At 36.6% G+C, this 13,533-nt stretch overlaps 1 protein-coding gene across 1 annotated transcript; it reads right to left on the bottom strand.

Annotated features, from left to right (window-relative positions):
- Positions 1-456: 456 nt before the first annotated feature.
- Positions 457-2,916, bottom strand: LOC140877511 (uncharacterized). The gene is made up of 4 exons (XM_073281050.1): positions 2,687-2,916; positions 2,092-2,555; positions 1,192-1,965; positions 457-1,118 (listed from the first exon to the last, which is right to left on the bottom strand). The coding sequence occupies exons 1-4, from the start codon at positions 2,914-2,916 to the stop codon at positions 457-459; spliced, it is 2,130 nt and encodes a 709-aa protein (XP_073137151.1).
- Positions 2,917-13,533: the final 10,617 nt, after the last annotated feature.

Genomic DNA, 13,533 nt, shown 5'->3' with positions numbered 1-13,533 from the left:
TCCTTGATCAAACTTTTCTAATATTTTAATTTAATCCAAATTTTCTTGCTGTGTTTTATTTAATTTAGTTTTATTTGCAAATTTATTTAATAGTTTAAAATCTGAAATTGCTCTTATTCACTAGTCTAGATTAAGTAAAAATAAATATATTTTTGTAGTTACAAAATAACAGTCCATGTGGGTTCGACATCTGATTTTTTATTCAATATCTATAACTTGACCTGGTGCGCTTGCCAGTAGATTTTTAATCAAACCGATTTTAGCGGTCACTCTCCTCCTCAAACAATAATGTATCAGCTTCAGTAAATTTCCGGCACCCATAACAAATCACTGGAATTAACTAAAAGAACTGATAAAAAATGAAACAACAAAAAATAAAAGAACAAAGTAAATAAAACTGGGTTGCCTCCTAGCTAACACTAAATTTATAGTCTATAGCCCGACTTTGCTTTCCTTTTAATTTGGATCCTGCAAATTCATGTTGATCTGCTCATCGACAATCACTATGGGTCCAAGTCCTTTTATATCATCGATGATCCACCCCATTGTGTGAATATAATTGCATAAGAGCCTAGCAAGCTTTGTTTCTTCCTGACCTGCCAAAGATGATGATACAATTATAGGTATACTTGAATCTTCCAATGTCAGATATTTTAAATAAGAGGGTAAGCATTGAGATTCAAGTCCAGGAGGCTCTTTGATAGAAAGTTTTGGATTTTGTGAGATTGTAGTTAATCCATTCATCTTCAAAGAGGAAGATTTCACTGTGTTTCTTACTTCAACATTTTCACCAGCACATGTACTATGAGTATAAAAATTCAAGCAAGAATAATTGCTCATAGGATAATAATAATTATTAAACATATTAAACATAACTTGCTTCTCATTCAACCTAAGTATTAATTCTCGCTGCTGAATATCAATTAGTGCTCTACTGATTGCTAAGAATGGACGTCCTAATATTAAAGACGTTTCACGATCATCATCCATATCAAGTACCACAAAGTCCACAGGAAAGATAAATTCATTAACTTTAAGCAAAACATTCTCCACTATTCCCTTAGGATATTTAATTGATCTATCAGCAAGTTTGAGAGACATAGTGGTAGGTTCCATCACTTTTTGCAAGTAAATACGACATTAAGTTTATACTAGCACCTAAATCACATAAAGTCTTATCAAATGACATACTACTGATAGCACAAGGTACATAAAAACTCCCGGGATCTCGAAGTTGTGGTGGGAGCTTCTTTAGAAGTACGGCCAAACATTCCTCATTCAAAGTCACCGTATCCAAGTTGGTTAGTTTCTTCTTATTTGCTAGAATTTCTTTCAAGAACTTAGCATAACCCGACATTTGAGCTAAAACATCTGCAAAAGGGATGTTAACATGGAGTTTCTTGATAATTTCAAGAAACTTCTTAAATTGATGATCAAGATTTAATTGCCTAGCTGTTTGGGGAAAAGGAAGACTAGAAACATTAGAATTTAAGTCATCTTCCTTACCTTTATTACCTTTTTTGAGTGGAGAAAAAATGACTTGTTTTGGTGTGTGCTCTACCTTGACTTCTTGCTCCTCTGTCTTGACTGTCATAACTTGTTGCACAAAGATGACATTCACTTCCTTAGGATTCTTCTCTGTGTCACTAGGCAGTGTTCCAAGAGTTCGAGAAGATAGTTGGTTCGCCAACTGTCCTAATTGAGTTTCCACTCTTTGCATCATAGCATCATGATTCTTCCATCTCATCTCATTCCTAGCTATGTATTTTGAAAGCATATCTTCCATATTCGACTTATTCTCAGATTGTTTGATACTCGACGGCATAGAAGGTCCAGCACCTTGTGGAGGTTTAACTGCTTGTTGAGCGGGTCTTTGCTGTGCAGGATGCTGAGGAGGATTTAAATACTGTGGTTCAACAGAATTTTCAGCTTGTTTCCACCCAAAATTCTGGTGATTTCCCCAACCTAGATTATATGAGAAACTGAATGGATTATACTTTTGTCGTCCTTGGTTTCCCACATAATTCACTGAATCTCCTTAAAAAACTGGCAGCCCTTCAAAAAATTCATTTGGCATGAATGGAATATTACTTGTTGATCCTCCAATTGCCTCAGTGTTTCCTTGGACTTTATTCACCTGTTTTAATGGTGCCGATTTATTTACTTGAAGTTGAGATACTTGATGAGTCAGTCCATCAAGTTTCGTAGTAATTGCTGTCAGAGCATCCATCTCGAGAAATCCAAATTTCTTTTCTCTCATGTTGTCTTGCAAACCCACATTACTTTTAGCCATGTTTGATATGATTTCAAGTGCTGCTGTTGGAGTTATTCTATAAAGACTGCCATTGGCAGCTGCATCAAGCATAGAAGTCACAGATGAATCAACTCCATAGTAGAAAGTCTCTACTTGTTGGCCTACCGAAAGACCATGTACAGGACACATTCTCAGCATCTTTTTGAATCTTGTCCATGTTGCATTCAATGATTCCCCATCCTTTTGCCTAAAAGACATGATTTCATTCCGCAGTTGTGTAACTTTAGTTGGTGGAAAATACCTATTCATTAAAACTTCAACCAGACCATCCCATGTAGTAATAGATCCTTCTGGTAAATCTCAAAGTCACTCTATCACTTCCCCTTGTAGAGAAAAGGGAAATAGCCTCAGCCGAATAGCATCAGTAGTTACTCCATTGAATTTGAAGGTATCACAAATTGACAATAATTGCTCCAGATGAGCATTTGGATCCTCAGAAGGCGCCCCTCCAATCCGACTTGCATTTGAATCATTTGGATGATTGACGGTTTAAGCTCAAAAGTATTCTCTTGAATGGCTGGGCAAAGAATGCTGGATCCATATCGTCCGACCAATGGTCGATGAAGTTCCATCAAAGCGCGGTTATTTTCGTCTTCGGCCATATCTTCAGAATCCTCTTCAGATTCAAAATCAAGGGCCAAGTTATTCTGCCTCTAAGCTCTACGTATGCGACAAGGAGTGCTTTCAATCTCCAAATCAAGTGGTATGAGGTTTTTAATGTCTCGAGCACGGCTCATATAACATGAGATACACTAACACGCCGATTGTGTATTTTTCTTTGAAAAATTCCCTCGCTCGAGCGGCAAGAACATGCGCTCAAGCGAGCAGTTTTATGGGACGCGCTTAGTTTTATTACAAATGGTTACGTGATTTCAAGAATGAAAGTTTTATGAGAAGGAATGATGTGAAGAAGCCTGAAAACGTTATTTTGATGTCTTATGTGTACTTATGGTAGCAGTACGTGGCTACTGCTCCGGGATGAGCACTGTGGAGGACTTTCCAAAGAAAAAAAAGATTGCATATTGGCTTCGACTAGTATGGGACGGTACGCATATTAGACTTGGATAGTATGAGTTGTACCATATGATATTCTTAGGTTGCCCAACTAGTTACATAATCATGGACTCAATGAATGTGCTCTTAATGGTGGTTACCACAATTGCATTATAATTTGACACCACAAAAATCAATTAATGTTATGATCACGTCCTATGCATGTCATATTATTTTATAATGTATTCTTTATTACTTGAATATTCTTGTTGACTCATTAAACTCACTGTAATTTGATGGTCAGGTGAGGAAGATACCGTAAATGATTTCGATGTTGGACAAGAGGCGAAGTAGCCGATAAAAAGAGGAGTTACATGGCACGCTGTTGGAGAACCTTTTGTAGCTTGATCACGAAGTTTTTGCATTTAGATACATTTGAACAAATTATTTTGATTCATGATTTGAATAGTAGATGGGTTTCACATGTTTATAAAATTTCCAACTTTGCACGTTAGACGTTTTTGGATTGTGAGTTTCAAAAGGTTGAATGCATGTTATTTATTCTTTTCCATGTGTTTGAAACATGAATTTTCATTTACGTGAAAGCATTATCCACAATTTTTTTCTTTTTTCCCATTTCCAATTGTGAGAAAGCATGTTGATGACGTAGGGGACATTACAAATTACAGGAAGGATTTCACTCAAAATCACGTAGTAGATACAACAAGAAGACAAAAGTCACACACACAAGAAAAAAATTATTGATTACGTAAAGGATTCGATGGCATCAATATAACTCTCTATCAAAGAAATATCCTTCTCAGTGTGAATGTGTTTTCCACCGTGTTCATTTGATTCAATTGAGATATATCTATTTTCATAGCAGTTATCGAGCTCCTCTATAAGTTTCCATACTTAGACTATGCTTCATGGTCTCTCAATCCTCCAACTGGTCGGTTTTCATGTATTTTCAAGAGAACCAACCTATTAACATTCTCTTTAACAGCTAAAAAATGGCTACATGTGCTCATTATCCTCACTAGAATTATTCCAACAAGAAATTGGCCATATGTAGGACCAAGCGCTTGTCTCTTTACCAAAAGCTATAGTTGATGGTAATGGTGCAACTTATATCTTTTAACCGCACAGCAGCTCAAGAACCATGATTCGATTTCTCTACCCTGTAGGGACAATTATTTTATTTCAACAATCTTCCTCCCAATAATTGTATTTCTTGCAATCAATGAGAATCGAACGCATGATCTTGGCTGTGACATCCCCGACTCTTGAGAACGCCACTCGGGAACATACATTCAATTAAATTCTTAATAAAAAAAATTTCATTAAAAAATAGTTGAGCACCAAAGAATTAATAAATATAAAATGCTCGAAAAAGTAACACTGTTTTCCTTCTTTAAACCCATAGCTACAAAAAAATTACTAAAACATTAGTGTTTAACAATGCTCGATTTAAAAAGAAAAGTGCTTCTCTGGACAACGCACATGTGCATCTCTTTCCTGCCCTCTTGGCTACTCCTCTTCATGTCCCTCAGTGAACTCATCAATAAAATCATTTAAAGCATTGTCACTTGCACCATTCAAGCATAGTGAGTCTAAAGACTCAACAACAAACATTCATTACATAACTAGTACATAGTAGAAACAAAATGTATAGGTGTGAACTAGAACATAACATCATGCTTAAGAAATCATGAAGGTAAAATTTTTCGTTTTGCGTGATGAAATACATTCAATTGTGATAGCCACCATTTATAAGCCCATTGAGTTCCCGTGAACAAGGTTTTTGTACAAAAAAATATATAACATTTGATACAGTCCATATGTAGTAGACCGGTTTCATTTTACAAGATTAATTGTATAAAAATGGTTAAGCATGGATTATGGGCTTAATTTGGACAAATTATGAAATTTTTGGCCAAAGGAAGTTCGGAGAACTCAGGATCGGAGGGTGCAAACCCTTAGGAGGCACAAATCAAGGATCGGAGGCTAGGAACGATCGGACCGTCCGATCTCAGTTAGGCCATGCAAGTGTTGAGGTTTTAAGGGTGAACAGACACGCAGCAGTTTGGAGCCTCCGAAGTAGGGATCGGAGCGTCAGAACTGTGCATGCAGTGACGTGTTGCACATGCAAGGATCGGAGCGTCCGATCTCCGCCTATAAATAGACCATCCAAGCTATCATTTTCTCACACCAAACACTCAGCTCATCTCTCGATTCTTAGGCATTCTAGGTAATTTCTAGCCTTCCTAGGCTTGGTCCGGAAGTTGGCGAGGCGCTCCGGGGTTGCGGCGGAGAGGTGCCCAAGTTTTGGGACAGTCGTCATCAGTGGGCTGACGATGGATGAAGGTATAGCTCTGGCTCCTTATAGTAAATAGGGAGTATGCTATAGCTTAGTTAAGACTTTTAGAATAAGATTATAATGCATGAGAACTTTTCATTGTAGTGCGGACTATAGGCTTGGTTTCACGCCCCGAGATCGAGTCGTGCCACCGGCGTTGTTTCAAATTCACACAAATTATAAAACAACAAGCCTCGTAGTACAGTATATGCAAACCAGTCTTTTATCATAAATAAAAGCTCCAAAAATATTGTCTTTACAACTCGTTAATCCAAAAACTAATAAATAATTGCGGAAGCGACTATAAACTTAAGTAACAAAATATTAAAGTATTAATCCCAAAATAAAATAACCAAATAAACTCTTAAAATATTTTTCTTTCACCATCCCCAAAACATATCTTGTTCATGCTATTCTAAATCATCATCATTCTAAATTATCATCTGGGAGGGAAAAGTAAAAGGGGTGAGTGTTTTGGAAAACACTCAGCAAGTGGGGGCCGATCGATCATATCAAATATATACATATATATATTTATCTCAAAACTTATAATATATTTCATAACACAAACATTTTTTTTATGTCCCAACAAAGCATAACAAAGCATAACATCATCATCATAACAAAATAAACATGATTTACATATTTTGGCCAGACACTGAAATTTCTCTCATTATTCGTGGCTAACTGATCAGTCCCCTATATGTAATCCCTCTAAGGGGTGAGGTCATGGAACAGTTATTATTACCCACCGCATCAGGGCCATATCAAAACATGGTTCGGAAATTCCCTTTCCACTCTTAATTTGAGTCATAACAGTGCCAAAACATACTTATAGCAAATTCATCAAGAATAAAAATTACATAGCAAAATTCGAAAGAATATCACGAACGATCAAAATTTTAAATCATACATAATATTTTAAAACATAAGCCCACTTACCGTAGCTGTGTACAGAAACCAATAACTCGAAACTTCAATGAACTCGAAAGGTACTTCTCGAGACCCACTAATCAGATGACCAACCAAAGCAAGCCCTTTTCTTTCTTTAATTTATTCCCAACTCACGAAAGTGCTCTGACAAACCTTGAGAAATTTTACTCTCTCAAATCCCTAGGCTAACTCAACGTTTAACTAGGGAAAAGTGGTTGGCAAATCCCTTAGGCCACTGGCAACCAAAAGTTGACTAACCAACCGAAAGAAAATAAGGAGAAAAGTGGACAGAAATTGACTCTATTGCTTAGGCTGCTACACGAAAATATGAAGATTAAAAGAGAATGAGTGATTTTTCCTTAAGCTTTGAACCTCTATTTATAGGCACACAAAAGAATTAATGATAGACTAGTATTGTGACTTTTAAAATTTGAATAAAAATCTATCTCCCAAGATTTGACTACATCTAGATCTTGATCATCTATCTCAATAATATTTGTAAACTAATTATCAAGATACCCAAAATATATATTCTATTTCCAATACTATCTCGATGACATAAAATATACTAATACTAATTATCATAAACAAAATAATAATTAAACAATTAAAAATCATAACCTTAACTTAGAGAAATTTACGGTCTTCACACTTGGACATAGAGCTGTTTTAGCTTGCCTAGTATATGAGGTACGAAAGTATTATTCGAGATATCCAGATTGTGTATGCATGTATTATGTGATTGCGTGTAACGCCCCAAAATTAGCAAAATCAAAATTTTAGGAGATTAAGATTGATAATCAGAGATTAAAAAATTTGAGGATTTAATTGATATTTGATTAGGGACTGAATTGCAAATTTTGAAGAATTCAGGGACCAAAGTGCAAAAGTGAGATTTAATATAACACTTGGCCCTTTATTGACTAGTATTCACCTTTCTCCTTCCTTCTTCTCTCTCTCGGTCGATCCTCCATGGTCGTTCCCTTCAAGCTTCTTCAAGCTTTCTGATTTCGATTTCAGCTCGATCCGTCTGTTAGAAATTCAATCTGAAGGCATATTCGCAATCACGGTTGCGAGAGTTCCGTTGTACCGTAAGTTTTTCTACGATCGGTTATATTTCAATTTTGGGATGTTATTAGAATCGAATTAATTTCGAATATGTTGTTCTTGAGCTTGCTTAGATCTTATATTTGAAGTCGGATCCGAAAAAGAGCGTCGTTCGGATTTGTTATGATTTTTGAAAGTATAATTCAAAAATGGGTGTTTTGGGATTTGTTGGAATTGAGTTGATTTGGATGGATTATTGTTGTTATGAGTTGTTGGAATTGATATATTGATGTTTGTATTTCCGGTTAGTCGAATTTATAGCCGTTATGCCGCCGGTTTGAGATTTTTGGATTTTTGGAGTTGGAAAATTAGTCTTTGAATCGATTTGAATTGGATGGATTGATATTGGATTATTTTATATCTCCGTACAAATTTTGTTGAAGATCGTGGAGTTCAGAATTGGCAGAATTCGAATTGTTGAAGTTTTGATCGAGAATTGGTAATGAGTTGACATTAATCGTTGAATTACGATTGTATGGATTCTGATTAGAATTCTTGTTCTTGTAGCTTTTTCGGATTGCAGCTACATCGAACCGTGGAAAAATGTAAAAGACGATATCGATTGGAAAAGGGGTGAATACTCGTGTTTCGATTGATTCACGAGTCCTTAAATCACATACATGCATGATTACCTGTTTAGGTTGATTAAATGCATTGAGTTGAATTTCTTAAATGTATTACGATTATCATATGAATTCATATTGAGCCAATGATTTGTTCACTGTTTGAATTAGGTGATTTGGGGATTATAGTAGAGGGGCATTGGTAGGCGAGTTTAACTCCAATGCCCTGATTAACTCTCTATAATTGCTCCAAAGTCTAGAGGAAGCGAGATATACCGCATTCACCTCGATCGAAAGAGTCGGTGATTTGTGGTGATATATCTTGGCCTCGGGATCCCAATTAAAGAAGAAATTCCCATTGATTATCTGATTAGATAATCTTGAACCCTGATGACATGAATTGAATTTTATTGCATTTGAATTGAGTTATTGTTATTCATGTTGTTGATACACTACGTGAAAGTACATGTCAGGTTGTTGATATATCATTTTTGATATATTATTTGATATTGCATGTTTTGTCTTTTTTACTGGGAATGTTATTCTCACCAGAGTTATCCGGCTGTTGTCTTGTCTTTGTATGTATTCTTGGAAACATGTGGGGCAGGTTCGAGTCAGAGGCAGCATGACTAGACTGGGATTGTGATGATATAAGTGAGGACTTGGTTTTAGAAGTCAAACTTTGTTTTCGAACTCGTTTGTACTTGTTGTAATTTGAATTGAAGAACTTAGAATTGATACATGTTCTATTCGTTCGAATATTTGTACAACAGAACTATCATGTAATGAATTTATGCATGTTGTATATTCAGATTTGAGGATTTTGAGGTTGGTTTTGTAATGCATGTTCTGCTATCTTCTGTTTTTTATTTTTCTGAGTTTTAGCAAGGCACGGACCCCGTTCCACGTCCGTGCAAGGGTCCGTGTACCTTCGCTTTTTGAAATGTTCCGCTTTTGTTCATGCACGGACCCCGTGCCACCTCCGGATGAGGGTCAGTGTGGTGAGGCAGAGAATCGTGTTTTTAGTGCATTTGTTATGCTTGGACCCAGGCACGGAGGTGTGCACGGGGTCCGTGTATTTTTGTAGTCTCGATCCTTATGGCTACAGCTTAATGCATGGACCCGGGTACGGAGGGTGCACGGGGTCCGTGCAAGCTTTTAAAAAAAATTTCTATTACCCCTTTTTTTCTTGACTCTCTGTCATTGATTGCATGATTTTTTTTGTTTAGATGATTAGAACCGAGGTCCTCACATTAAGTGGTATCGGAGTGATAAGATCTTGGACTGATTAGAAGTGAGCGGGGTAGAACGAGTCAGCATGATTTGAATTCTCGCATGTGATTGAATTATTTAAATTATTATTTAAATTTCATGCGAGCATGATTATTTATTCCATGAATTAATTGAATTACATGATTATGTGATTTAAATGATAAATCATGATATATTAGAAATGCGGATATAAATATTCCTGATATGGAATGAAAATTTTGAACAGAGATTAGGGACACGAGATTGTTGGAATTGAGATATTTTGTGTCCTAATTCTCTTGAATATGAGATATGTTTCCTCGATGAATTTTGAATAGGAAACATTCAGCAGCGAACCTCGATCAAACAGAATTGTTCTGCGACTGAGAGAATGGATGCTACGCTGACACTGATGGAAGCTTTACTGATGAGGTTTCAGTAGTTTAACCCGCCGACTTTGAGGAGTATGGAGAATGCTAATGGTTGTGAAAGCTGGTTAGAAATAATTGATCAGTTGTTTGATTCTCTAGGATACACCGTGAAAGAGTGGGTGCCCGGTTAGCCAACTTGTGGCTAAGGGCTTTTATGACTTTATGTAAAACAATCTTTTGTTTAATATAATTTATACTTTTATAATGGCATTGACTTTATCTTTCTTCATAATGTTATATTATGATATACTATTGTTGTTTTGATAAAGACCTTGAATATACTATAGTGTATGTAAGATGTGGTAGCACATGGGGATGGCTATCATGAAACACATCTTATAGTCACTATATATTCTAAACTGTTCCTAGTCAATTGAGCCGTCCGCAAATAAGGATAAGGATCGCTCGAGATTGAGACTAGCATTTGCGATGCCGAGTACCACGTTTCATTGGTATGGAACATAGAGATGTTCAAAGCATGCAAATGGATATTCATATGATGAATGATCGAACTACCCTATACGGACTTTCCAAGTGGTTATCACTTATCGAGTGGATAAAGTCCGCGGTTTTGGTTGTACACCATTAGTCCTTATTACTTGAAACATCATTGAGACTCTATATGCTAGTACTGTACTTTGACTCATTTACCGACTCTATTGGGGTCATTAGGTGTCGGGATTGGGTACAGTTACGACACATATAGGAGTCGATGCTTTGTTGTCAAGGATTCACCACATACTTGCGAGTGTGGATATCCTATGCGATCTGAGGAGATATTAGTGTGACGAATCTCTGGCCAGATTACATGATGTGTTTTAGGTTACTTGGTGTTCCTAGTAACACATGCGATGTCACTAATAGATCTCCAAGATGTTCTGCATAGTTATCGAATCTCGAATGACTCTCGATATACCAATGGTTGTTGATTCGATCGGGATATATGGATGAAGGGACCGTACTGTACGCTAACCAAAATCTACTGATTCTTGCAGGCACTATCAGTAATACCTAGGGAATCATGGGGCGATGTTGCTAGGCGCTCTTACCATGATTCGATGGGTAAGTCGGAAATTGTTGTTCCGAGTCACAAGGAGTTGTGAGCCCACGGCTAGCTGTATTCCTGAACCATTGAGGGTTACACAAGTAATGGATTACTAAAACCCCGTAGAGATAGTTAAATTTAAAGAGTTAAATTTAATGAAAGAGAAGTTTGACTTCTTAACTAAAGGGAGTGGGATTTCCTAAAATGACATAGGGATGGGCATTTTTGGAAATCACTGAATTCGGATTCAGAAAAATTATCTTGACTCTAAAAGATGCAGAAATGGTTTCTGTGCACATTGGTGAAATTAGTTTATCAATCAGAGTCACGATGAATTTTATATTAATTTTTAGAACAACGGGCTTGGCTTGTTGGGCTTAAGTTATGGATTGTGGGCTTTAAGGAGTTAGAGTCCTAATACAATTATAACTTAATCTAGTCTAGAAATTATCTATAAATAAGACTGCAGTGTTCGAAAATTGTGTGCTTTTTCAGTCTAGCAATTTTCAAAATTTCAGTCTATATTATTCAAGGGGATTTTCGAAATCCTCTGTCCCTTTTGGAGAAAATTCGGGTTGTGTTTTTGTGAAAATTACAATCTGAATTAACAGATCATATCTGTTTATTCTCTACGCAAACTTCTGATTGATTTCTAGTGCAGTCAATCAGAGGGTTTTGTTTTCTATTCGTGGACCTGATTGAAGAAACGTTCGTTCATCAGTTCCGGGGATATACAACAAGAGCAGATTAAATTTTGTTGGTGTCCATAATCTCGCTTCGAGATTTTAAGGTAAAATATTTAATAGTGATTATTTGTTTTACTTACACAAATTTAATCGTAAAAGTTTTGATACCCAGATATGGAATCGTTCCATATTAATAAAATAAAATTTTTAAACTTCCGCTGCACCGGGTATCAATTCTAATTGATCTGAACACAGTTTTCCAACACACCGATGACAGACAAATTCGGTTAGTTGTGTACCAAATGCAAGGTATTGCAAAAAGTTGGTGGATATCGAAGAAGAAAACTTTGGAAAATCAAGGTACGGTCATTTCATGGAGTCTGTTTAGATCCGAATTTTTTCGATAGATTCCGTTTCAACATTCGACTGGATATAGAGGGAGTAACTTTAGATAACACCTTCAACCGAATGGTAAACAATTCAAGAAGTCTGGGAGCAGTTATTCTAGCTCCAGTGACTCGAAGCAACGTGGTTCAGGAAAGAGCTCAGGATCTTCTGGTATATTTTGCAACAATTGTGGAGGTCGACACCCCAGCGAGCACTATCTTGGAATTTATGGTAGTTGCAATATCTACCATCAGACCGGATACTATGCTAGGAGATGTCCTCGGCGTTTTACCGTTGGATCTCAAACTGGGAATTCTTTTAGACCGATAGTTCAGCAGGAGAGGCAAACTTCTGTGGTTCACTCTTTTCAGCCGCCGCAACAGAATCGACTTGGAGGTTTTCTGTACGTGAATCAACCTCCGATATTGGTGCGATGATATAGCAGACTTTGCACTTAACAAGGATCCGCAGACTCGGGCTGCAGGTGCGATGATATAGCAGGTAACCATTGATTTTGGTTTTTCTGCCTTTTGAATTATAGATATTGGTGCTTTCCCTACCTTCTTATCTGAGGAATTTATTATGATGCATCTCTGCTTGTTGAGATCTTGATTACTGTAGTTGCAATTCTTTGTTTGAGAGGAGGAATAGAGTTGCTGCAAGGTTAGTCCGAAATTTTGAACTTTTTTTTGAATGGAAATGTGATTGAACTAGGCAGTATGGTACTGAAGTATCAGATCTTGATTTTATTGTCTGTTTAACTGCTTTAATCAGTACAGGGCAACCGTGAATAGTTTTTAGAAAGTTTTCAGAATCAGATCTGAGATGATAGACGAGTGGGAATCCTCCGATAAGAATTCTCGGTTCAAGGATTTCTTTGATATTTGTTCTGTAGAATTACCGTTTGTTACATAAATGTGCAGAGGAATTCTAGATGTTTACAGTTTATGTCCTATATTGTAACCTGATTTGGTTGATATACCAGTGGTTATAGATTTTGCTGACGATTGTTCAGGATGAGCTTCCAATTTTTATTCGGATTCGTCAGATTGAATTCAGCATTGAATTGATATCCGAATATCATCAATTGAGGATTCGTGAAGAAAATATTCTACAGATCGCTTTGAGAATGATGAACCGAATCTTTCAGAAGTATTAGTTGAAATTAGGATTTCTTATCGATTATTCTCTTATTCCATTCGAAGAGTTGTACTGATAATGTAGAGCATTTGAGAATCGTCTTACAAATTTGCGTTCCGAGTAGTTTTATGCTATTCTATCGACGTCTGAATTCTGATGGGATCGAGTTGTCTTTTCCTCGATCATATTATCTCTGAAGTTGGAATTTCTGTTGATCACCTCAAGACCGGAGCTGATATGAACTGATCTAGATCGTCATCTGTACCTGAATTTGAAGATTTTGGATTTAGAAAGTTTCCATCACAGTTTCACCGAGGGATTCTT

This window comes from Henckelia pumila, chromosome 2, assembly GCF_033568475.1.
Source record: "Henckelia pumila isolate YLH828 chromosome 2, ASM3356847v2, whole genome shotgun sequence".
NCBI classification, from domain to species: Eukaryota; Viridiplantae; Streptophyta; class Magnoliopsida; order Lamiales; family Gesneriaceae; genus Henckelia; species Henckelia pumila.
Note: the sequence above shows the minus strand (reverse complement) of the source record. Positions and strands in the feature narration are given on the sequence as shown.

Bases quoted from the DNA above. Each gene is read 5' to 3' on its own strand.
- LOC140877511 (XM_073281050.1), bottom strand. From the start codon at position 2,916: ATGGCCGAAGACGAAAATAACCGCGCTTTGATGGAACTTCATCGACCA. The intron at 2,556-2,686 runs GTAACTACTGAT...TTTAATGAATAG, and splicing joins ATACCTTCAAATTCAATGGA to GTATTTTCCACCAACTAAAG. The intron at 1,119-1,191 runs GTATGTCATTTG...ACTTGCAAAAAG, and splicing joins TGTACCTTGTGCTATCAGTA to TGATGGAACCTACCACTATG.